At 42.8% G+C, this 26,712-nt stretch overlaps 1 protein-coding gene across 1 annotated transcript; it reads left to right on the forward strand.

The window, feature by feature from the left end:
• Nucleotides 1-4,149: 4,149 nt before the first annotated feature.
• Nucleotides 4,150-16,805, forward strand: INA (internexin neuronal intermediate filament protein alpha). The gene is made up of 3 exons (XM_082408405.1): nt 4,150-5,272; nt 13,224-13,348; nt 14,786-16,805. The coding sequence occupies exons 1-3, from the start codon at nt 4,208-4,210 to the stop codon at nt 15,093-15,095; spliced, it is 1,500 nt and encodes a 499-aa protein (XP_082264531.1). The 5' UTR covers nt 4,150-4,207; the 3' UTR covers nt 15,096-16,805.
• Nucleotides 16,806-26,712: the final 9,907 nt, after the last annotated feature.

Genomic DNA, 26,712 nt, shown 5'->3' on the forward strand with positions numbered 1-26,712 from the left:
TGCTTCTTTTTAATACAGATTAGCATTCCTTTGGACGGACGTATCACAGTTTGTTTATCCATTCACCTGTTGAAGGACACTTAGGTTGTTTTCTGTTTTTGTCTATTATAAAGAAAGCTAATGTGAACATTAGTATACAAATTTTTCTGTGAACATAGGTTTTCATTTTTCTAGGCTAAATACTCAGGATTGAGATTGCTGAGTCATACAGTAAATGTATTTTTAACTTTATAAGAAACTGCCGAAGTGTTTTCCAGAGTGGCTGTACTATTTTACAGTCCCACCAGCAGTGGATAAGAGATCCAGATGCTCTGAATCCTTGTAGGCACTCGACAGTGTCAGTATTTTGTCTCTGCCACTCTAATAAGTATATATCATTGTGGTTTTAATTTGCATTTCCCCAAAGGCTAGTGATGTTGAACATATTTTTCATATGCTTATTTGCCATCTGTATATTCCCTTTGGTAAAATGTCTGCTCAAGTCATTTGTCCATTTTCTAATTGGAATGTTCATTTTCTTACTGCTATGTTTAGAGTTCTTTATATACTATGGATACACATCCTTTGTTGGATATGTGATTTGCAAATACTTCCTTCCAGTCTGTGGTTTGTCTTTTCATCTTCTTAAATGGGTCTTTTACAGAGCAAAAGATTTTTTAATTTTTATGAAGTCGAGTTTCTTGATTTCTTTTATGGATCGCACCCTTGTCACGCCAAAGAGTTTTCCCAAGTGGTTGTACAGGAAAAAATTCAACCATCTTTTTCTCCTCACATGTGTTTAATACTGTGACAGATGCTGAGAGAGATACAGAGATGTAGAAGTTGTGTTCAAGGAGCTTCCAGTTCAGTTTAGACAAACACACAAATAATTACAGCAGAAGATGGGAGGCAATTATGTCATGTGAGTACTACAAAGGCTGTGGGGAGGAGGAGGAGAGTTCATGAGAGGGAAGGATCACTTTACATTGGAAATATCAGGGAAGGCTTCATGGAGGAGGCAGCATTTGAGCCTTAAGGATTTCAATAGCTGAAGTGGGGGCACAGGAAAAAATTCCAAGGAATTTTAAAGGAATTTCTTGAGCATGCACATGGCAGGCACTGTGATACCCACTTTGTATACATAATCTCATTTAAACCTCACAGTAGTCTCATGAGAGAGAGGTCAAGGGTTCTCAAACCTAAATTCAATGGGTCTGGGGTAATGCCTGGGATTCTGAATTTAAGTTCCCAGGTACTTCTAATGAGCAGTCAGGTTTGGAGACCCCTCAGGTGGATGGTTTTATTGAAATTTTACAGATGAAGAGACTAAGATTCAGCAAATAATAGCAACTTGTTCAAAGTCCCATGGCTAGGAAGAACCGTGATGCAAAACTAGAGCTCTTATGGAGAGAACTTTATCACAAGGCTCCCTGCCTCTGGGAGGCATCATACCTAAAAAAGAATTTATGAGGGAAGAGCAGAGGCCAAAGACTAAGTCCTTGAAACCCAGGAGAGTAGTGAGCACTGCCAAATGCAGAGGCCACAGAGGATGTGGCATGAGGGAGAACCTGGGGATAACTGAACAGCGTGTCTGCCTGAGTCTGACATTACAGGAAGATGAATACACACCCCTTGCATAGGGCAGGGCACTCCCTCAGGAGACCCGGCCAGCTGGAAGGAGTTGTGGTTTGAGATTCAGCCAAGATCACTCCTTGGTAGTACAGCTTTGTGCTAAAATGATTAAAGCCAAACATCTGGGCCTACGGAGTGGTATGCCAAGAAAGGGGAGGCAGGGAGACACAAGTCTCACTGGGGAATCTCAGTATGCAATCTCAGGTAAGCTATTCAGAAATTGCAAAATGAGCCCACTTTAGATTTTCCAGGGCCACCACCCCTTTGATGGATTATTCAGGCCTTTTGCCTCACCTTCTGCTCTATGTGTGTTTTGCCTTTGGATTACTGCTTCTATTGGAGGATGGAAAGAAAAAGAAAGGTGAAACTCCAACTAGGACATTTTGCTGATTTTTGGTAGTCCTGATAACATGGTTAAAATGAGATCGGAACAACAGCCCAGATGTAAGATCTTCTAATTATTTGTGGTTGTTTCCACTTAGCCACACTCACATCGGTCCCTGGTAGCACAGTCAAGTGGGCTGTATTCTCACTCCCAAGGGGAAGCCTGGAGGCCTGTGCAAGGATACTGTGGACAATTCCATCACAAAACCCAACTCATTTGCTGTTGATGGTAGATGCAAAGCAATGTCTGCTATTTGAAAGAGGACAATGATGACAATAACCCCTTATACCTGCACAAAGCACCTTCACATGCATCAACTCAGTTTTTTATGACCTTGCCGAGGTAGGCGTTGTTATCCCCGCATGCTTAGGAAGTGGCAGGAGCCACAATTCAAACCCATCACCTCTGATTCTTTGAATTACAAACCAGCCTGCTACTTTGTTATTGGCCAAAACTTTTCTGAAGCCTACTTAGCCTTACTCTGGCTGCATGGAAATTAATAAGACTTCAAGAGTCTCACTTTTCTAAGAAGTAGAACTATGCAGTGAGGAAAGAATGTATGTCTGCTTGCTAGTGACCTTATGCAGAGTGCTGCAGCTAAGCCTTGGTTTCTTATCTGTAAGATGGGGGTAAGGGCTACCTTGAAAAGTGGCCAGAAGGAGGTAAACCTGTACAAAATTCCTGGCACAAAGGCTGGCAGAGAATATTCATTCTGTGATGTTAGCACTCTTCCATCCTTCACATCACCAGGAATTTCTGAGCCCACTGAACTCAGCATTGAGTCCCTCCAGCTCAGGTCTTGGTCTCTGATGAGGAACCACAGAGACAGGCTGTGGCAGGGCCTGACCATCTTACATGACATAAAGCACAAAGCCAAGAATATGCTCCGAAGTCCCATAGGCCTCTATTCCCCCCTTCCTTTAGTGGCCTGTCTCAGGTAATATTTCCTCCATGAAAGTAAAACTTATTCTAGAACTACATCCTTGAGATTCCAAGATCAAGAAAGGCCTTCAGTTTGGAATTCTGGAATCTACTAAAAAGTTCTTCATCCTCCCTCTTCAAAGCCATAGCCACATCCTGAGAGATTATAAGTTTGAAGACCCCACCCGACCTCCTCCCAGCCTTCATCTTTACAGATCCCATTCTTGGAAATCCACCACTGTGTACTGAAGGAGGCCAGCTCAGTCATCAGCACTCTTCCCCACTTTTGGAGTTTAATCTGTTTGCAGGGACCTCTTTTGTCCAAAGACAGATCTCCACAAGAAGGGGTCCTCCCTAAACCAGATGAACATTTACACAGACTGAAATCTCAAATGCCTACAGGGCCAGACAGGTAAAGTAGATGAATTAAGAAGGTGGACGTTATTCAACGGAGAGTGGTGGGGGACTGTGGTGAACAGGAGAGCACGTTTAAACAATTGGCAGGCGCACCTCAGCTCTGTCGATCGTGGCCATCCCAGCTCTTTCCTCCGCTTCTCTCCACTCTCTGCAACTCAGGCCCACTCTCTTTACCTTCCTCCCCTCTCTTCCTGGGCGTCGCAGGCTTTCAGCACAGCCACCCAACCCCGGGCGCTCCGGAGAGCTGCAGAGGAACAGCTGATGAGATGCTCTCTGACGTAGACCCACTTCTCCCCTGGGAACCCCAAGCGGGCACTGGGAGGGGCCAAAGCCGCGCCCTGAGGGTCCACACTCTGTCTGGAAAAACAGGGCCTCACGCTCGGGAGCTCCAGGGTGGCGATGAGCGTACAGCATACCTCCCAGAAAACACTAACCTCCCAGTGGATTAAAGGGGGCAAGGAGGACAGGGGCAAGGCACGCGATGGAGCCGTGTGGTTTCCGGATGGGAAACCCCCATCGTTTAGGCACCCTTCCGCACAAGTCACTTCCAAACCAGGCAACTCTCGGGGACGGACGCTTCAGACAGGCGGTGGCTCCTACGAAAATGGCTCTGTCCCCGCGCCCTCGGTCCATGGCGCGCGCAGCTGCGGTAGTCACTGCGCTTCCCCGCCCCCGCTCCTGGATGCCCCCCTTCCCTCTCTCCACCAGACCCGGAGCAGGAGCTCCGCCCCCAACGCGCCGCCCCAGGCCTCCACCCTCCACCCCACGCCTTAAAATACGCTGCACACCGCTCCACCGCATCCCGCCCGGCTCACCTCTCTTCTCCTCGTCAGCTCCAGCCGCAGCCGCTCTCCCGGTCCTGGTCCCGGCACCATGAGCTTCGGCTCGGAGCACTACCTGGGCGCCGCCTCCTCCTACCGCAAGGTGTTCGGAGACGGCGCGCGCCTGTCCTCGCGCCTCTCCGGGGCCGGCGGCGCGGGTAGCTTCCGCTCGCAGTCGCTGTCCCGCTGCAATGTGGCCTCCTCGGCTGCCTGCTCCTCGGCTTCGTTGCTCGGCCTGGGCCTGGCCTACCGCCGGTCTCCGGCGTCCGACGGGCTGGACCTGAGTCAGGCGGCGGCGCGCACCAACGAGTACAAGATCATCCGCACTAACGAGAAGGAGCAGCTTCAGGGCCTCAACGACCGCTTTGCCATGTTCATCGAGAAGGTGCACCAGCTGGAGACGCAGAACCGCGCGCTCGAGGCCGAGCTGGCCGCGCTGCGGCAGCGCCACGCCGAGCCGTCGCGCCTCGGCGAGCTCTTCCAGCGCGAGCTGCGCGAGCTGCGCGCGCAGCTGGAGGAGGCGAGCTCGGCGCGCTCGCAGGCCCTGCTGGAGCGCGACGGGCTGGCGGAGGAGGTGCAGCGGCTACGGGCGCGCTGCGAGGAGGAGAGCCGGGGCCGCGAAGGGGCCGAGCGCGCCCTGAAGGCGCAGCAGCGCGACGTGGACGGCGCCACGCTGGCCCGCCTGGATCTGGAGAAGAAGGTGGAGTCGCTGCTGGATGAGCTGGCCTTCGTGCGCCAGGTGCACGACGAGGAGGTGGCCGAGCTACTGGCCACGCTGCAGGCGTCGTCGCAGGCCGCGGCCGAGGTGGACGTGGCTGTGGCTAAACCAGACCTGAGTTCGGCGCTGAGGGAAATCCGCGCCCAGTATGAGTCCCTGGCCGCCAAGAACCTGCAGTCAGCTGAGGAGTGGTACAAGTCCAAGTTTGCCAACCTGAATGAGCAGGCGGCGCGCAGCACCGAGGCCATCCGGGCCAGCCGCGAGGAGATTCACGAGTACCGGCGCCAGCTGCAGGCACGCACCATCGAGATCGAGGGGCTGCGCGGGGCCAACGAGTCCTTGGAGAGGCAGATCCTGGAGCTGGAGGAGCGGCACAGTGCCGAGGTGGCCAGCTACCAGGTAAAGGTTGGAACGCTGCGTAGGGAGGGAAGTCCTGTTCTCTCCCGCGCATACTTCCCGCACAGTTGGGGCCCTAGAAACCAAGGGGAGGATAAGGGTGGGGACAAAAAGAGCCCCGCCTGGAGGCATTAGCAAACAAAAAGCCCTGGAGCCTCTCTCGCTAATTTTAGGGGCCTGGACGCCGTCTTTCCCTGCCCCTCACTTAACGTCCCTGCCCAAGCCCTTCTAACAAAGAAGCCCTCAAGCTTCTGTTCTTCGGAGTCTTAATATCTACCTCATGCCTCCCTGTCAGCAAGTGGGCATGAACACGCTGGCGACCTGAAGAACAGCACCCACCCAAAGTAGGAGTGAGCCCAGCGGGGGTGGGTCACAGCCTCTCCATGGCTGGTGGTGCTGTTTCCGCTGTCTGGCTTGTTTGATTGACTTTGAAAGGCTTTCTGTGCGCCCTGGAAATAGTTCTGTCCTTGGGTTGGGGGGAAAATGAGGTACTAAACTGGGAAGGGTTCTATCCCATTGTCTTGACTTTTGCCCTCAAAGGAGTAGAGATTGGGAGCCAACAAGATGAGTGATTGGGCTGGTAATAACCGCTCTGCTCTGTCCTCCCCCAACACACATACACGGTTCCCTCCTCGACCGAGTAATGTTACTTCTTCCTAAAGAAAGCTTTGCAGCCGTTAGCAAATGAGAGCGGTCGGTCGCTGTCCTCGGTGCTGATCTCTAGTTCTTTCCATCTCAGAATTTCCCTCCTGTCTCATGTCCCAGTTATGAGTCTCTAGGCAATTAACTGCTTTGATTTTTTTTTTTCTCTTCTGCAACACCAACACATCAGTCTTGGCTACCTGCAATCAAAAAGGTCACCTCGTGGACAGCATCAATTTTCACTTTCATGGATGGCTTAGCACTTAACAAAAACCACTTAATTTGCTCAGAAACAGTGAAGTCCCACTCGAAAATGCCCATTTCCTTAACATTTTTCCATCCTAAGTGCATGTGATAAATCACAGAGATGGGTTCATCTTTGTTATAGGTCACTTATTTTTTTTCCGTCTTTGCCTGTCCTCTAAGCCCCTGTGAAGGTATCGATTGGCTCTTTCCTCCTTTTCTCTCCAAACAAAGGCCACTGCATCTTCAGTTTTACCACATAGAACATTCTGGGCTTATGACCACAAAGGACACAGAGGCAGGAGAAAAGTGTAGAAAAGAATCTAAATAGTGTGGTTCAGTTTCAAGGTGCAATAAAAATTCCATGGGATAGAATGCTAATAATTTGGAAACTTGCAATAATTCATTCTAGCCAAGATCAAAGTTTACATTTGATAAAATTAATGGGGTTTGGGGACATTAATAAAATACAATCAAAAAAGGAGTGAAACCTCAAAATGCTAGTTGAGTCTGGAGCTATTGATGTGCAGTATTTGCTGTTCATTATAAATTACTCCCTTTGATAAAGGAAGGAAGCTTGCTTAGACCATTTGTTTTGGTGTTTGGAATTACAGTAATATTCAAATACTTCTGTTCCACTTCAATATCTGTAACTTGAACTTTTCACTATATGGCGTAGGTCCCAGATGGCCTGAACTAATCACATTTAGTTAATTGAGACTTCATGTTTTCTTCTAGAAGCTTCAAAGGATGAGTTAGGTGGTCTGGAGGGCTAGCCCAGTATTTCTCTAAAAAGGATAACTTACGCACAACCGCCATCTGAATTGGGCTTTGCCATGTCCTCTGTTTGCTCATTATAGCCCCTGTATTCTGAGAGGTAGTGACAGTATTGTCTGGCTTGTTTTGTTTGCTTTAAAAGGCTTTCAGTGTTAGACAATAGTAGGGTCATGGAGATGTAGTCTGCAGAAAACAAAAAACAACAGAAACTGCAGCTTCTGCAGCTCTGCAGTGCTGCCTCCATCAGCTTTAGCCTCAGAGCCTCAGTGGACCTGCTTTGAATGGAAGAGAAGATCAGACAACATATATACATATATATATGTATATATGTATATATATGTGTGTATATATATGTGTGTATATATATGTGTGTGTGTGTGTGTATATATATATCCTACCTACCTTTTAGGACCTAAGGCTGAGGTGGGGCTCACATCTTCACCTGGGGATCCTGAAGTCCTGAAGCCACAAGGGAGTCCTCGGGCTATTCTCTGTAACAGTCTTAGCAGTGCTGACTGAGATGAAAAGCCTCCTCCACAGTGAGATTCAGCCATTGTTTCCTTGCCCTCTAACCCCATCCCCCTCCCCTTTCACTGCAGTAATGGAGGCTGTTCTTTCTTCTGCTTCAGAGATTAGTGCTAGGCTCATCTTCCTTTGCAAGTTTGCCACCCTCTTAGTGGCAGAGGAGGGCCCCATTAAAGTCACGTTTTCCCTGCTCCTGAGAGCTAACAGCCTATTTGAGGAAAGAAAGCTTATCACACTTTTGAAAGGGTGACGAATGATTCAAGGTGACATCGTAAGTATACAGTGGTGTATGAGAGAGCCTGAATCAGGTAACAGGAAAAATTATGAGGAGTTGGGGCTGTTGTCCTCAGAAGCCAAACAGAGCCACCCTCTTTAGCTGAAGGCTTTCCATTTCTGACACAGGGTGATTCTGGTTCCTGCATAGCTGCTTCACCACCATTAGAGTCCTTGCTCTGCCAAAGATGTCTAAGGACATTTTTGCAGGGTACTGGGGGCCCTGGCCCTATACTATGGTCAGTCTTGGAAAGCTGAAGCTTTCCTTGAAAGACCTTGCTGAACAATCAAGATCACACCATTAGTTAATGCTCTCCAGGGAGATGAGCCAAGTCTGCCCTCCTCTCTCCAGTATGAGATTGGAATGCAGCCTAATTAAATAGGAGGAAGGGGCTGGCCCCTTGGAGATTAGGGGTGGCAGTGGCTGAGTAAAAATCTATAGCTTGATAGATCCATTTCTGAAATTAGAATTCAAGAAAAAAGCTTCATTTGGTCCCTCTCTTTTTTTTTTTTCAACTCTTCCATGTGCTTTTTGCTTTCTTTTGTTCTGTTTTTGCCCCCTCTACCTCACTGTATTATTGTCACCTGGGCCATCCTTATAGAGCCTTTACAGAAAAAAAACCTAGTGTTTCCTAAACCCATTGACCCACCAAGGTTACTTGGGCGCTTAACAGAAAGATTCTCAGGCCCACTCCCAAAGATATGGATTCATCAGTTTGCAGGTGGGGCCCAGGAATATGCAATTTCAATTAAAGCACCGTCATTCCTCAGACTGATTTGGGTGTGCATTGACTTAAACCACATTTCCCAGTGTAAACCAGCCTACAGAAATACATATAATGCAACATTTTAAAGTATGGTAGGAAAAAAAAAATATGGGATGAAGCAAAGACAGGAGTGAGAAAAGGCAGCACAGTGACCTGTGAGTGTACCATATATAGAAATCCTCTCTCCCCACCTTCATTTATCAGGCAGAGCAGTAATTCTGAACAGCCTCTTTCAATCAGTGAGTGCCGCACTCACTACTGCTCACCTGGCTGAGGGCCCCTCAAAGTGATGAAACCCATGGCACTGTCTGTTGTTCCTGTGCTCCACTGCAGATGCTAGCGTGGCCGGTTCTCTCTCTTACTCCCAGCCGGCATCCTTCCTTCCGGCCCTGAGGAAGATGCTCAGCACTTGGTTTAGCCATTCCAGGAGAGACCCCCGCAGGAGCTGGGAGTGCCTCTCTCCCACTCCCTCAGGCTAATCCAGCAGTAGCTGCGTGGTTGGGGGAGGGAGCAGACTGCAGCGCTCTGCTCACATTTCCAGCCGGAGGCCATCTTTGGCAGGGCTTTTGAAGGGCAATGCAAGACAGCCTGGTGTGGGGAAGAGAGCGCAAACAAGGAGACTGGACATGGAGGAGCAGTGGTCAGCAGTCAGCACAGTTCCTTCTAACAGGAGCAGAGTCGTGCTTTTTGTCTACACTGGTCCATAAAATAGACATGTGAAATGTGTAACAGAAAAGTTTAAGGAAATTTCATCTATCTGGAACTCAGGTCCCCAACAACCTCTTATTCAGAAAACACAGCTGTGAAACAAAAATAATTTTTTTAAAAGGACCTAATTAACCTGCTGATGTGACAAAACGTCTATCTCTAAATCACATATTGGGAAGTTGGCCCTTCTGCTGCCCCCAGCCTGTTTATTGTAAACTTTACATGATTCTAAAGTACTTTGCTATTTTGGATTTCAAGCCTGCAGCAAGATACAGAAGAAGAACCACTGGAGTCAGGCATTGCCAAGAATGAGTAGAAACAGATCAGTTAAACTTTCAGGACAAAGAAAACCAATATGTAGCAAACACTAACTCAAACACTGCTCTATGAATTGGGAGATTGGGATTGACATATATACACTAATATGTATAAAATAGATAACTAATAAGAACCTGCTATATAAAAAATAATAAAATTTTTAAAAATTTTTTAAAAATTAAAAATTAAAAAAAAATACTGCTCTAAGGGGCCATTTAGGGTAGAAATAAACAGTCTGATGTATCTTAGTTGACCTAAAAGATAAATCACATCACAGAATTATAGAAAAATAATTGATCATTATCTTAATCCTTAGTTGCTGAGAAAGGTTGCATTATGTTTAGTGTCCTAGGTAAGAGTGCTACAAACCACTTTAGAAAGGTTTTTATTTAAAATTGTGATTTTTAAAAAATCTGTTACAGAGATGTACATCTTCGTGAAAAACAAACAAAAAATAATAATCTGGTGCTTTAAGGGGTTTGCCTCCAACTCTCCAATATTAAAATTTTATTTTACGTTGCCTTCCTTAGTTATCTAAAGGGTTGTAGGGAGGGCTCGTGATTAATTTGTCCATATCGTTAAAAAGGTAGAGAGTCACATGGTATGATATTAACAATAATAAAAATCACTAACATTTATTGTGCATTCCTAGGTGCCGAATGCTGTTCTAATGCCTGTTATCTAATTTAACAGATAATGGATTCATCACATAATAATGTGAGGTGCATTAAATTGGCATCCTAACTTGAGGATCTCAGAACACCTCAGAAAATAATAAACACTGTAATTTCCCATATACAGACATGGAAGTTTCAAAGAAACTAAAATATAGAAAACTGACTGAGGTATGTTAGATGTTTGTGGCAGGGCAAGAAATGCAACCCAAAGATACTGATGAAATCCTCTTTTTTTCCTCATATAACATTTCTCTTGCTCCTTTGCATAATGAGTGTGCTCCCTCCCCTTTCTCCTTTTTCCTTCACCCTAGACTCTTTTCCCCCTTACCACAATAATATTGATTTTCTTACCTCTAATGAGTCACTAGCAGACTTGCTTGTAGGCTAGTTTAACCTCAAATATAGCAACCATCCAGTAAAATTTCTTGGTAAAACTCCTTTTAAACTCTCATGATCTCTTAACACACTTTGGAATATTTTCATCACTGTCCAGTGTATTATGTGTTTTCCCCACTGCTTATCATCCCTTGCTCTGTACCCATCAGTTAATTGAGTTTCTTCTTTGTGGTATTCCTGTCACTATTTATAGAACAGGTAGGTGGTATGAATTTTTGTTCTTTCTGCAGATTCTCTTGATTTGGAAGTTTGCACCCCCAGTGTATCAGCCCTGCCTTTCACCATCGCTTCAACATCCCCACAAGGGAAGTTCAAAGGGTTCCTCAGCACTTAATTTCCTGAGGTTTCTGATATGTTTATCTGCAACACTATTTCATAAAAATAACTCTCAGTCACTGTGCTCTTCATGTTGACAGAGTTGCAACTGAATTATATAAATTATTTGCTCAGAATAAGAAAACAAATGCTTATGTAGCATCATTCATTCATTCAACAGTCATTCACTGAGCATCTACAGTGTGCATTGTGCTAGGCTGTGGGCTTCCAGGGGTGAACTAGACAGAAGGGGTCCAGGTTTCCATGTAAATTACATCCTGGTGTAATAGTTCTCTAATAGTGACTCACCCTCCAGGGAACGTTTAGCAGTGTCTGGAGACATTGTTGGTTATCACAACTGGGAGGGAGAGCACGTGCTACTGGCATCTAGTGGATAGAGGTCAGGGATGCTGCTAAAAATCCTACGTTCATAGGACAGCCCCCCACAACAAGGAATTACGTAGATAATGATAAGAGCTAAAAAGCAGAGTGGGGACTTCCCTGGTGGCGCAGTGGTTAAGAATCCGCCTGCCAATGCAGGGGACACGGGTTAGATCCCTGGTCCGGGAAGATCCCACATGCCGCGGAACAACTAAGCCCGTGCGCCAGAACTACTGAGCCTGCGCTCTAGAGCCCGCGAGCCACAACTACTGAGCCCGCGTGGTGCAACTACTGAAGCCCACGCGCCTAGAGCCGGCGCTCCACAACAAGAGAAGCCACCGCAATGAGAAGCCCGCGCACCGCAATGAAGAGCAGCCCCCGCTTGCCACAACTAGAGAAAGCCCGTGCACAGCAATGAAGACCCAATGCAGCCAAAAATAAATAAATAAATCTATTTTTTAAATATAATAAATAAATAAATAAAAAGCAGAGTGGCCAGTTTCAAGTGGGGGCTTTTTTCTAATTTGTCTTCCCACTGGAGGTGCCTTTTTCTAATTTACACAAAGTTCCTTCATGGGCTAGCAGCTGCCCTGGTTTAAGGTAAAATCACGTGCTAGATCAGTGTGGAAAGGGTACTTAAACTGGATGCTGAGGAAGACCTGTCTTAGTAAAGGGCATTTGAACTGAATCTAGTATGACATGAAGTCAGTCATGTGAAGACCCACCACAGAGCATTCCACACAGAGGAAATAGCTAGCCTAAAGGGCCTGGGATAGCAATGAACTTGGTAAGTTTAAGGAGCAAAAGAGAAGGCCAAGGTAGCTGAAACACATTGAGCAAGGGGAAAAGTATAGGCCATGCTGAGGAGTTTGGACTTAATTCCAAAGCTGTTGGAGGGTTTTAAGAAGATGAGCAATAGGATCTACTGTGTTTTTAAAAGATCCTCTGGTTTCTCAAGAATCACAGATTTAAAGCTATTTTTCTTCTGTGCCTGGGTTTGCACCTGGAGGAACTTAAAGCAAAAGTATTATATGAACTTAGTTTCTTTTTTAAAAAATATTATAGGGACTTCCCTGGTGGCACAGTGGTTAAGAATCCGCCTGCTAATGCAGGGAACACGGGTTCGAGCCCTGGTCCAGGAAGATCTCACATGCTGCGGAGCAACTAAGCCCATGCGCTACAACTACAGAGCCTGCGCTCTAGAGCCCGCAAGCCACAACTACTGAGCCATGTGCCACAACTACTGAGCCCACAAGCCTAGAGTCTGTGCACCACAATGAAGTATAGCCCCCACTCACTGCAACTAGAGAAAGCTTGTGCGCAGCAACGAAGACCCAATGCAGCCAAAAATAAATAAATACATAAATTTTAAAAAAAATTATAATTTCCATCTGCCATTTGGATTAAAAAAAAAATCCCTTGGAGTGTTTATGCTTCCTCCCTATCTGTCATGTAAAATGCTTTCAGTAAAGTGATTGAGTAGCAGACTTTCAGGAAACCATCAAAACAAATGGAGGCAGAGAAGACTTGCCATCCCCTCTGTGCTCTCCACAGTTGGAATTTTCTGAATCTAAGCTCCTAACCTGAGCCTTTGGTTTTGGAAAGTACATGTAACTGAGTGATTCAGCAGTAATACAACAAGCAAGGGAGGGACGGTAAGTAAGTAAAAAATAAATATTTCCCCGGTATTCAGTTTAGAACCGTGTGCTCCGTGGTAGAAATGTATCCAAATCTCTTGGGGACCTTTATGAAAAAATGCAGATGCTGGGACCCCACCCTAGAACAAATGAATCAGAATCTGGGCTGGGGGACAGGTCTGGATTCTTAATGTGTAGGCAGGGTTGAGAATCCTTGCTTTCTCAATCTCAGTCTCAGTCTCCATGAATGTCAGCTGGTTTGGCCTAAATATGTTGGACATGCGTTGCTTTTCAGGATAATATTGGGCAGCTGGAGAATGATCTGAGGAACACCAAGAGTGAGATGGCCCGCCACCTTCGGGAATACCAGGACTTGCTCAATGTCAAAATGGCTCTTGACATTGAGATAGCAGCTTACAGGTATGTCACAGGGCATGCTCACCCAAGCAGATCCCATCACCTGGGGCATCTCTACCCAAATAAGTGGTTTTAGTCTCTCTGATTTCTGATAGGTGAGGGGGGGTTAAGGAAAGGCATCACAGGCTCCTTCCAGGTGAGCTGACCCTTATGTCCCTCGACTTGGTTATATCCCAGCTCCACCTTACTAGGCCTGGAGTAGTCTACCTACCTCTGCAAGGATTTAAGGGGATAAAGTGAGTGCACAGAGGTTGAAATAAAATCTATCAGACTCTAACTTTAAAAATGGGGTTCATATAACATAGAAAGTCCCAATAGGTGAGGTATCCCCCTGGATTCCTACTCAAGCAATATGTAAGTGAACATTTACCTCTAAAAAAAATAAATACGGGGTGAGGGTGGTGGTGGTGTGATGAACTGGGAGATTGGGATTGACATGTATACACTAATATGTATAAAATAGATAACTAATAAGAACCTGCTGTATAAAAAAATAAATAAAATAAAATTCAAAATAAATAAATAAATAACAGCAGCTACTATTTTTTGAATGACTGCTGTGTGCCAGGTACTATATTAGATACTGCATATAAATTATCTAGGTATCAAGTCATATTATTCCCATTGTGCAGATGAGAAAACTTGAACCACAGACTGTGCAACATGCTCAAAGTCACAGTGCTGGTAATGGAAGAGCTCAAACTCAACCCCAGATCTGTCTGAGAACTTTTTCTATTTTTCCTTACGCTATGTATACTACTTCAAAACAAAGCTCCAAGAGGAGTTGATAGTGTTTTGAGTTTCTGATTTTAAAAAAAATGATAAAAATTATTAGAGTTATGAGAAAAAAGGTATTGGGGCCATGCTTTTATGATGCTGTTTAAGCCAGGCTGGGAAAAAGCTTGGTATCTGAAACAGTTTAATTCACTGGTTTCTGTTATTGCTGATTCCATTTCCTTTGTACCCCTACACGTTGAAAAAATACAAATCTCAAGTTCAGGCTGAATTAGGCAATTCCTTTGTGGACTTCTTACCTTCTTATCCCTGTTGCACTTAAGGTGTTAATTAGTAAAATTCTCCTTAGAGCTTTGTAGACTCTAAGTGCCAAAAATGGGTGTGATGAGACCAAGGGGAGTTGTAGGCTTTTTTTAAATGTATTTGCGAATAGGATAGGTTTCCCCTTGACAGTGCTTTAAACGCAGCTTGTGCTAAAGATTTGTGAGTGTGTGTCTGTGTGTGTTTGAGTGTGTGTGTGCACGTGCCGGATAAAGTCCGGGTCTTTGAGCCTTGAAATTCACTATTTATTGGCCTCAATCTCATGAAGAAACTGCGAAATCTTTCTAATCTTTCTAAAATGAATAGAGGCTGGAGGGTTAAATTCTTTAAAAAAAAAAAGTTTCAAGTTGACTTCCTGAGAGTTTTTCTCTGTTGGATTTACAGGAAACTGCTGGAAGGCGAAGAGACACGTTTTAGCACCAGTGGATTAAGCATTTCAGGCCTGAATCCACTTCCCAATCCAAGTTATCTGCTCCCTCCTAGAATCCTCAGTTCTACCACCTCCAAAGTCTCATCCACTGGGCTGTCTCTTAAGAAAGAGGAGGAGGAAGAGGAGGCTTCTAAGGTAGCCGTGAAGAAAACCTCCCAGTTAGGGGAAAGTTTTGAAGAAATATTGGAGGAGACAGTGATATCTGCTAAGAAAACCGAGAAATCAAATATAGAAGAAAACACCATTTCAAGCCAAAAAATATAATTCTGTTGCTTAAAAAAAGTTAATGCTTAAGAGGGGATAATATGCATTTGACTTGTTAAACAGCCTATTCCTGATCCAAAACACCTGTCGCCACTATACAATGTCTTCAAGGCTTCAGTCTCATATTTAGCATTGAATACTTACTTTCTCTAATAAGAAAACCACACCTTAGATTGGAGCAAACAGCAGTCCTAGAGCAATCACAGAGGAGTTATCTAAGAATGCAGCTTTCTCACCTAAACCTTAGGCTTCACAGCAATAGATGATTCAGGTACAGAGGAAGTACAAACTAAGGTACTAAATCTGTGATCATCATTGCTGTGAATTGAAATTAAAACCTATATTCACTCACCATACCCAGCCATTACCCAGCTATTTAATCTCACTCTAGATACCTAAAACATAAGGTCACTGCCAAAGATAAACCCACGGTCCACACCTGACACCACTCTGATAGAACTGTTTCACAAATGATAGGTGTTTGTTTAATGCACTCTTTCCCTCCCATCCCCCCTCAATTCCATATATCCTTTTCTTCCATTCAGAAAAAAAAAGGCTAGTGTAGTATTTATCCCTTTGAAATACATTTCGGTTCTTCTCCAAAGAACTTACCCCCTTTAGCTCTCTCTGCTCAATAGGTAGAATTAGATGCATGCTGACCATTTCTGTGATTTGTGTAGTGACTTCTTCCTGTCCATTTCATGTCCTTCTATTGCTATAGTTTAAAAGAAATGGCAGTGATAAGTTTTATGGGTTGCCCCCAACAAATAAAATATTGAAAAAAGTCTCTAGATTTTGGCTTTTAGCTTATTCAAATCCATTTAATTAGGAAAAAGGAATACTTTATTGAGTGTAGCTTTTCACCTTAACTTTAGAAGCACAGTCCTAGTTAATCCCAAACTGTGATTAAGCTGACCTTAGATTTAGTAGTATAAGCTAGAAGAGGTGAGTATTTGTATGAAGGGGAAAAGCCAAGGTCTCATTTATCCGTGGCAGTTCATTTGTGGTGATAGAGAATTAGCTGTTTCATGCCTTTACCCTTAGACAGAATCCACATATTCCCCTTCCCACTAGTCTAGGTCCTAAGGAGGCCTTGTTTTCACTCTTATGCCTTTTAAGAGCGCTAAGTATAGATTATGTTATCACCAGGACACAATGCTCCTGCCCAAAAGTAAAAGAAGTCACTTCTGGTCAATCAACACCACCAGCAAATATAAAAAAGAAATATTTCTCTTTTCTGCAAGAATCTTGCCCAAACAGTTTTCCCACTGCTGCATGGTTAGTGGGGTCTCCCTTCCCTGCTGGAGACAAAGATACTCAGGCCAGAGAAGGGGCACACATGCTCCTACTCACATGCTAGGAAGTAGATTCTGGGGAGGCCAGTTTTCATCTGCCCAGCTGTGTAGCAGCTGCATTGCCCAGTCTTCCATGTGTGCCAAGTTTGATGCAGAATTAATTCTCTGTTGGAGTCACTTCCACCAGATCTAAAGATTTGCTATATCTCTGTCACACATCTCCATTAGGAACTCTGTGGTGAAAAGGACATGATGCTTTTACTGAACTTTCTTATCCTAGCACATGCTTCAGTCATTCAAGGAACTTGAAAGAATACTTTTCTCTTCTTCCTTTCCCTTACTCCACCCCATCTTTACTCCCCACACTTACTGTAAAATGTTAGTAAAATGAGAATTAAAAGTCACATGAATCCCACCAACATGACTTGTGTTTCGTGGTTTCTGCTGCTTTAACTGAGAGAAGCACTGTTTTGGTTCAGTGAGACAGGTGTACCCCCAAGTCATTCAGAAATCATATGTTGTCTGTTTCCTGCATCCACGTTTAGTTTCGTTTAATGTTCTTTTGTTTGTTTTTTGTTTTTTCCCTGCCAAGGCCTTGGGGCAGTCTGCAGACTGTCTGGTCTGAAACACATAATGCACTAAGTGGACAGTTCCTGGCAGGAAGTGGGGAAATCAATCAAATGATGAAAGACAGTGTATTCTGTACCTGGATAATAATTTTTTTTGAATTTTATATTTTTTTAAACAGCAGGTTCTTATTAGTTATCTGTTTTATACATATTAGTGTATATATGTCAATCCCAATCTCCCAGTTCATCCCACCACCACCACCACCACCCCCCGCTTTCCCCCCCTTGGTGTCCATACATTTGTTCTCTACATCTCTGTCTCTATTTCTGCCTTGCAAACTGGTTCATCTGTAGCATTTTTCTAGATTCCTCATATATGCGTTAATATACAATATTTGTTTTTCTCTTTCTGACTTACTTCACTCTGTATGACAGTCTTTAAGTCCACCCACATCTCTACAAATGACCTAATTTCATTCCTTTTTATGGCTGAGTAATATTCCACTGTATATATGTACCACATCTTCTTTATACATTTGTCTGTTGATGGGCATTTAGGTTGCTTCCATGACCTGACTATTGTAAATAGTGCTGCAATGAACATTGGGGTGCATGTGTCTTTTTGAATTATGGTTTTCTCTGGGTATATGCCCAGTAGTGGGATTGCTGGGTCATATGGTAATTCTATTTTTAGTTTTTTAAGCAACTTCCATACTGTTCTCCATAGTGGCTGTATCAATTTACATTCCCACCAACAGTGCAAGAGGGTTCCCTTTTCTCCACACCCTCTCCAGCATTTGTTGTTTGTAGATTTGCTGATGATGCCATTCTAACTGGTGTGAGGTGATACCTCATTGTAGTTTTCATTTGCGTTTCTACAATAATTAGTGATGTTGAGCAGCTTTTCATGTGCTTCTTTGCCATCTGTATGTCTTCTTTGGAGAAATGTCTATTTACGTTTTCTGCCCATTTTCTGACTGGGTTGTTTGTTTTTTTAATATTGAGCTGTATGACCTGTTTATGTATTTTGGAGATTAATCCTTTGTCTGTTGATTCATTTGCAAATATTTTCTCCCATTCTGAGGGTTGTCTTTTCAGCTTGTTTATAGTTTCCTTTGCTGTGCAAAAGCTTTTAAGTTTCATTAGGTCCCATTTATTTATTTTTGTTTTTATTTCCATTACTCTAGGAGGTGTGTCCAAAAAATATCTTGCTGTGATTTATGTCAAAGAGTGTTCTTCCTATGTTTTCCTCTAAGAGTTTTATAGTGTCTGGTCTTACATTTAGGTTTCTAATCCATTTTGAGTTTATTTTTGTGTATGGTGTTAGGGAGTGTTCTAATTTCATTCTTTTACATGTAGCTGTCCAGTTTTCCCAGCACCACTTATTGAAGAGACTGTCTTCTCCATTGTACATCCTTGCCTCCTTTGTCATAGATTAGTTGACCATAGGTGCGTGGATTTATCTCTGGGCTTTCTATCCTGTTCCACTGATCTATATTTCTGTTTTTGTGCCAGTACCATATTGTCTTGATTACTGTGGCTTTGTAGTATAGTCTGAAGTCAGGAAGTCTGATTCCTCCAGCTCTGTTTTTTCCCCTCAAGATTGCTTTAGCTATTTGGGGTCTTTTGTGTCTCCATACAAATTTTAAGATTTTTTGTACTAGTTCTGTAAAAAATGCCATTGGTAATTTGATAGGGATTGCATTGAATTGGTAGATTGCTTTGGGTAGTATAGTCATTTTCACAATATTGATTCTTCCAATCCAAGAACATGGTATATCTCTCCATCTGTTTCTGTCATTTTGATTTCTTTCATCAGTGTCTTGTAGTTTTCTGAGTACAGGTCTTTGACCTCCTTAGGTAGGTTTCTTCCTAGGTATTTTATTCTTTTTGTTGCAATGGTGAATGGGGTTGTTTCCCTAATTTCTCTTTCTGATCTTTCGTTGTTAGTGTATAGGAATGCAAGAGATTTCTGTGCATTAATTTTGTATCCTGCAACTTTACCAAATTCATTGATTAGCTCTACTAGTTTTCTGGTTGCATCTTAAGGATTATCTATGTATAGTATCATATCATCTGCAAACAGTGACAGTTTTACTTCTTCTTTTCCAGTTTGTATTTCTTTTATTTCTTTTTCTTCTCTGATTGCCATGGCTAGGACTTCCAAAACTATGTTGAATAAGAGTGGCGAGAGTGGACATCCTTGTCTTGTTCCTGATCTTAGAGGAAATGCTTTCAGTTTTTCACCATTGAGAAGGATGTTTGCTGTGGGTTTGTTGTATATGGCCTTTATTATGTTGAGGTAGGTTCCCTCTATGCCCACTTTCTGGAGAGTTTTTAATCACAGATGGGTGTTGAATTTTGTCAAAAGCTTTTTCTGCATCTATTGAGATGATCATAGGGTTTTTATTCTTCAGTTTGTTAATATGGTGTATCACGTTGATTGATTTGCATGTATTGAAGAATCCTTGCATCCCTGGGATAAATCCCACTTGATCATGGTATATGATCCTTTTAATGTGTTGTTGGATTTTGTTTGCTAGTATTTTGTTGAGGATTTTTGCATCTATATTCATCAGTGGTATTGGTGTGTAATTTTCTTTTTTTTTGTAGTATCTTTGTCTCGTTTTGGTATCAGGGTGATGGTGGCCTCGTAGAATGAGTTTGGGAGTGTTCCTTCCTCTGCAATTTTTTGGAAGAGTTTGAGAAGGATGGGTGTTAGCTCTTCTCTAAATGTTTGACAGAATTCACCTGTAAAGCCATCTGGACCTGGACTCTTGTTTGTTGGAAGATTTTTAATCACAGTTTCAATTTCATTACTTGTGATTGGTCTGTTCATATTTTCTATTTCTTCCTGGTTCAGTCTTGGAACGTTATACCTTTCTAAGAATTTGTCCATTTCTTCCAGGTTGTCCATTTTATTGGCATAGACTTGCTTGTAGTAATCTCTTATAATGCTTTGTATTTCTGCAGTGTCCACTGTAAGTTCTTCTTTTTCTTTTCTAATTTTATTGATTTGAGTCTTCTCTCTCTTTTTCTTGATAAGTCTGGCTAAACGTTTATCAATTTTGTTTATCTTCTCAAAGAACCAGCTTTTAGTTTTATTGATCTTTGCTATTGTTTTCTTTGTTTCTATTTCATTTATTTCTGCTCTGACCGTTATGATTTCTTTCCTTCTACTAACTTTGGGTTTTGTTTGTTCTTCTTTCTCTAGTTCCTTTAGGTGTAAGGTTAGATTGTTTATCTGAGAGTTTTCTTGTTTCTTGAGGTAGGATTGTATTGCTATAAACTTCCCTCTTAGAACTGCTTTTGCTGCATCCCATAGGTTTTGGATCATCGTGTTTTCATTGTCATTTGTCTCTAGGTATTTTTTTATTTCCTCTTTGATTTCTTCAGTGATCTCATGGTTATTTAGTAACGTATTGTTTAGCCTCCATGTGTTTGTGTTTTTTAAGGGTTTTTTCCCCGTAATTTATTTCTAATCTCATAGCGTTATGGTCAGAAAAGATGCTTGATATGATTTCCATTTTCTTAAATTTACTGAGGCTTGATTTGTGACCCAAGATGTGATCTATCTGGGAGAATGTTCCATGTGCACTTGAGAAGAAAGTGTAATCTGCTGTTTTTGGATGTAATGTCCTATAAATATCAATTAAATCTATCTGGTCTATTGTGTCATTTAAAGATTGTGTTTCCTTACTAATTTTCTCTCTGGATGATCTGTCCATTAAGTGAGGTGATAAAGTCCCCCAGTATTATTTTGTTACTGTCGGTTTCCTCTTTTATAATTGTTATATCTTCTTCTTGGATTGATCCCTTGATCATTATGTAGTGACCTTCCTTGTCTCTTGTAACAGTCTTTATTTTAAAGTCTATTTTATCTGATATGAGTATTGCTACTCCAGCTTTCTTTTGATTTCCATTTGCATGGAATATCTTTTTCCATCCCCTCACTTTCAGTCTGTATGTGTCCCTAGGTCTGAAGTGGGTCTCTTGTAGACAGCATATATATGGGTCTTGTTTTTGTATCCATTCAGCAAGCCTCTGTCTTTTGGTTGGAGCATTTAATCCATTCACATTTAAGGTAATTATCAATATGCCTGTTCCTATTACCATTTTCTTAATTGTTTTGGGTTTGTTTTTGTAGGTCCTTTTCTTCTCTTGTGTTTTGCACTTAGAGAAGTTCCTTTAGCATTTGTTGTAGAGCTGGTTTGGTGGTGCTGAATTCTCTTAGCTTTTTCTTGTCTGTAAAGCTTTTGATTTCTCCATCGAATCTGAATGAGTTTTTTGCTGGGTAGAGTCATCTTGGTTGTAGGTTCTTCCCTTTCATCACTTGAAATATATCATGCCACTCCCTTCTGGCTTGTAGAGTTTCTGCTGAGAAATCAGCTGTTAACCTTATGGGAGTTCCCTTGTATGTTATTTGTGGGTTTTCCCTTGTTGCTTTTAATACTTTTTCTTTGTCTTTGATTTTTGTCAATTTGATTTCTGTGTGTCTCGGTGTATTTCTCCTTGGGTTTATCCTGCCTGGGACTCTGTGCTTCCTGGACTTGGGTGGCTATTTCCTTTCCCATGTTAGGGAAGTTTTTAACTATAATCTCTTCAAATATTTTCTCCGGTCCTTTCTCTCTCTCTTCTCCTTCTGGGACCCCTATAATGTGAGTGTTGTTGCATTTAATGTTGTCCCAGAGGTCTCTTAGGCTGTCTTCATTTCTTTTCATTCTTTTTTCTTTATTCTGTTCCGCAGCAGTGAATTCCACCATTCTGTCTTCCAGGTCACTTATCCATTCTTCTGCCTCAATTATTCTGCTATAGATTCCTTCTAGTGTATTTTTCATTTCAGTTATTGTATTGTTCATCTCTGTTTGTTCTTTAATTCTTCTAGGTCTTTGTTAAACATTTCTTGCATCTTCTTGATCTTTGCCTCCATTCTTTTTCCAAGGTCCTGGATCACCTTCACTATCATTATTCTGAATTCTTTTTCTGGAAGATTGCCTATCTCCACTTCATTTAATTGTTTTTTGGGGGTTTTATCTTGTTCCTTCATCTGGTACATCATCCTCTGCCTTTTCATTTTGTCTATCTTTCTGTGAATGTGGTTTTCATTCCACAGGCTGCAGGATTGTAGTTCTTCTTGCTTCTGCTGTTTGCCCTCTGGTGGATGCAGCTATCTAAGAGGCTTGTGCAAGCTTCCTGATGGGAGGGACTGGTGGTGGGTAGAGCTGGGTGTTGCTCTGGTGGGCAGAGCTCAGTAAAACTTTAATCCACTTGTCTGCTGATGGGTGGGGCTGAGTTCCCTCCCTGTTGGTTGTTTGGCCTGAGGTGACCCAGCACTGGAGGCTACAGGTGCTTTGGTGGGGCTAATGGCGGACTCTGGTAGGGCTCATGCCAAGGGGCACCTCCCAGAACTTCTGCCACCAGTGTCCCTCTCCCCACAGTGAGCCACAGCTGCACCCTACCTCTGCAGGAAACCCTGCAACACTAGCAGGTAGGTCTGGCTCCATCTCCTATGGGGTCACAGCTCCTCCCTGGCTCCTCATGCGCACACCACTCTGTGCTTGCCCTCCAAGAGTGGAGTCTCTGTTTCCCCCAGTCCCGTTGAAGTCCTGCAATCAAACCCTGCCAGCCTTCAAAGTCTGATTCTCTGAGAATTCCTCCTCCTGTTGCTGGATCCCCAGGTTGGGAAGCCTGACGTGGGGCTCAGAACCTTCACTCCAGTGGGTGGACTTCTGTGGTATAAGTGTTCTCCAGTTTGTGAGTCACCCACCCAGCAGTCATGGGATTTGATTTTATTGTGATTGCGCCCCTCCTACCGTCTCATTGCAGCCTCTCCTTTGTCTTTCGATGTGGGGTATCTTTCTTGGTGAGTTCCAGTGTCTTCCTGTCGATGATTGCCCAGCAGTTAGTTGTGATTCCGTTGCTCTCACAAGAGGAAGTGAGCACATGTCCTTCTACTCTGCCACCTTGAACAAATCGCGTTCTGGATAATAATTTAACTAGCTTAACTTGGTGAAGATTTCTGAGAATGAACTGGCAGAAGGCACATGATAAAAAGTTCTTCAAAATAATAAGAATGTTTTCCTTCCTTGAAAATGAGGCTATACTTTTGCAGAACCCAGATGTCTAGGTAGAACATGGGCAGCAGTAATAGAATTTTCCTCTACTGTAATGATTCTTAACCTTTTTGGGATTAAACACCCCTTGGAGAAAGCTATGGATCATCTTCCCAAAAAAGAATACACACACAAAACTGTAAAGATCAAGGGGCTTGTGACTCCTTTAGGACTATCTACTTGGGGTATCCAGGAGTCCATGGATGCCAAGTTGAGATTCCCTAATGCCATGCCAGGTTCCAGGATGGAGACTGCAAATGAGGGGATATATGGATGCAATTCACAGCTGGTGCTAGTGGTTGAAGCTGGAGCTTGCTGAATCCTGAACAATACTGTCATTCTTAGTCCATCTGGCTAAGGGCAGTTTCATGCCACTTGAAGATACATTAGTGGTACTGCTAGTGAAAAAAGATGTTAGTTGCACACTAACAATGAGAGTTTTGTAGTAATCAAAACATCTTTCAGGGCCTATTAAGGAACAACAGTCTCAACAATACACGGGTTTGTAATGTAGATGTTGGTTGCCACTTCTAAGAATAGTACTAGATGGTTAATGGATCCTTCTCTATGCAAGACCAGAGTCCTTTCATTAACTTATATAATTTCTGGCTCTGACTCATTTGTATCTCCTGTTTTCAATGAGTCGCCACTAATTGCCATGAGCTCGTTTATAAAAGAAAGACATTAAAAGAATATTATAGGGGACTTCCCTGGTGGCGCAGTGGTTAAGAATCCACCTGCCAACGTAGGGGACATAGGTTCAAGCCCTGGTCCAGCAAGATCCCACATGCCGCAGAGCAACTAAGCCTGTGTGCCACAACTACTGAGCCTGCACTCTAGAGGCCACGAGCCACAACTACTGAGCCCTCGTGCCACAACTACTGAAGCCCGTGCACCTAGAGCCTGTGCCCCGCAACAAGGGAAGCCACCACAATGAGAAGCCCACGCACCGCAACAAAGAGTAGCCCCTGCTCGCCGCAACTAGAGAAAGCCCGCCCATAGCAACAAAGACCCAACGCATCCAAAAAAAAAGTGTATTTGTAAAAAAAGAAAGAATGGCAGAAGTAACACTGTGATTTAAAAAAAAACAAAGCATATTATGGAGTTGATAAATTATTAAATCAGAACAATTATAGTAACAGGGAAACATGGTGTTCAGACTCATAAGTCAGGGAGGAGAAGGAAAGGGAAGCAGCAACATCAACTATTATGATGGAACAGGTCAACAAAGTGAGTCTGTGAGATTGTGGAGAAGTCTGTCCACAAAGCACATTAATGATATCCAGTATGACTTTCAGAGTCACTAGGCAATGTGATCCTCTGCATCCTGAGATGTATTAATAACAGCTATTATTTATTCAGTACCTACTTACTATGTGCCAGCCACGGTACTAGGCAGTAAACATAGAATGATCTCATTTAAGCCTCACAACCCTCGTTAGGTGTAGTATTTGTATACCCATTTGACAAATGAAGGAATAGATCCTTGGAACGACAAGGTTAAAACCCTTGTCTGATGCCACATAGTGAGTAACAGAGCTGGGAGTTGAACCCTGGTCTTCTGACTCTACAATGCTTGCTTTTCTTTCCTTCGTTGCCTTTCTATGTAAAAGAAAGTCCACTCACTTGAGGGAATAAAAATCTTTCTTTTTATCTTCTTTTTCACTCCTTCCTCACCAGGTTTCACTTAAGGTTTCTCTGCCCCAGAAATCCTTGGCAACACCAAGTCCCAAAGGCAAACTGCTACACTTTGCAGACTTCCTGAGCCTACTGCGTTCCTGTATTGCAGTAAGGTGGTGGCAGACCAAAACTGGGCTCTGGGTCCATCCAATCATGAGTCTCCTCTTGCTCCTGCTAAAAGTTATATAGAATTGGGGGCTATTTACCTATTTTTTAAAAAGGAGTTTTAAAAGATAATTTAAAGGACTTCTGTAGCTCAGTATCAAAGAGTCTGGAAATAAGGGAATATTAACAGAAGGGACCACTCCTCAAGAGGTAATAAATCCAGGATACTTATAATTCATTTTACTGGACTGGCTAAAGAGGGGGGCAAGATTTGAACAATAGTCTGGAAGCTAGAGTCCAAATTTTACCTCCAGAGATAATGCAAATTAGACAAAGTTCTGGGGATGAACTTCTAGAACTTACCTGTGAACATAAGCAGGGAGCCCAGAACCACCATTCATGGATCTAAAGGCAAACATGAGACAGTTTTTGAAATGTATTTAAAATCCATCAGAACTGGAAGCACATTGGTAGTTGCTAGGGCTGGAAAAAGGGGGTATAGGGATGTGGTTTTACTGTGGAATGATGGAAATGTTTTGGAACTAGATAGAGGTGGTAGCTACACAACATTGCGAATGTACTAAATGCCACTGAATTATTCACTTTAAAATGATTAATTTTATGTCACGTAAATTCACCTCAATTTTAAAAATCCATTGATAGACGATTTATGAAACTATCAGAAAAATATAATTATGAAGTCTGCCATACCTTCTGCTCCAGCTGAGACCATTATGTACAGCCACCTGGGTCAACCCAGTTAGAAGCAATTCCATTAGGACAACATAAGCCAGATCTAATAAGAGTAGTATTGATTTCAAAACAGAGCCTGGAGAAAAAGCCAGAAATCTCCCTGGATGTAAACGAAAGAAGCTAGAAATGTTGCTTGCTTATGAGTGGTGATCACTGATTTCCAACTAGTTTTATTTTTATTATTATATCATCAGAAATCTCTAAGTTGCTTTTAAGCAACATCTAAATCATGAGAATACATTTTGTTTCTTAGAACCAAATAAATTGGTATACCTGAAAGCACAGTACTAATTTAAAATGGAAATAACTGAGGGGAGCTTTGCAGGATTTTAAAACAGAGCTCCTATGTGAAATTTTATTTTTCTTTATAGACAACACATTACTGGCTTTGCTGCATATTCAGATTTAATGTACAGGTTAGATTGATGTCACCCATGCCTTTTGCTATTTTCAAATATCTCACATGGCTATGCCATTTGCAAATGGGGTGAGTGCTCCTGAATCCAGCCAAACAAAGGACTGTTTTTATTACATTTCCAACCCCTGCCACATACACTTAAAGGGAGAAAGGAATGGTTACTATGTAGATCAAAAGGCTTCTCTACTCCTCTGTCCATCTCCTAGAAGATGACTTGGTTGCCCTCATGTTTTATGCTATTTCACAAGCTTACTAGGTGGGGGTGGGGACGAGCTAAAATTCATAAATTCTTTGTTTCAATCCCTTGAAATATACACACACATCCACACACACCAGGATTGTCATAAAACAGTGAGTCACACCACAGATATTTGAAGAATTATGTTTCTACAGTGCTTCAGTGATTCTGAATAAAACAAAATAGAGAAAGCTCAGGCTACAAAGAAAAATGAAGATTGATCTTGGAAGGGTCTCCAGGCTCCCTTCCTCATTGATTAATTACTGTAGATCACCACATGGCTACTCTCTCCCCTGATGAGACAAGTGGTCTCTGTTCTGAGACATTTCATTCCAGTTTTATCACGTTCTCCTAGGGGTTAGAGAATGCTCAGCAGAGTGTAACCAAAATCATTAATATGAGGGCTGGAATTTTGGAATACAATCAGTAGCAGGTCTAGTTAATTG

Source organism: Balaenoptera borealis (assembly GCF_965194805.1).
Source record: "Balaenoptera borealis genome assembly, chromosome: 10".
Classification (NCBI taxonomy): domain Eukaryota; kingdom Metazoa; phylum Chordata; class Mammalia; order Artiodactyla; family Balaenopteridae; genus Balaenoptera; species Balaenoptera borealis.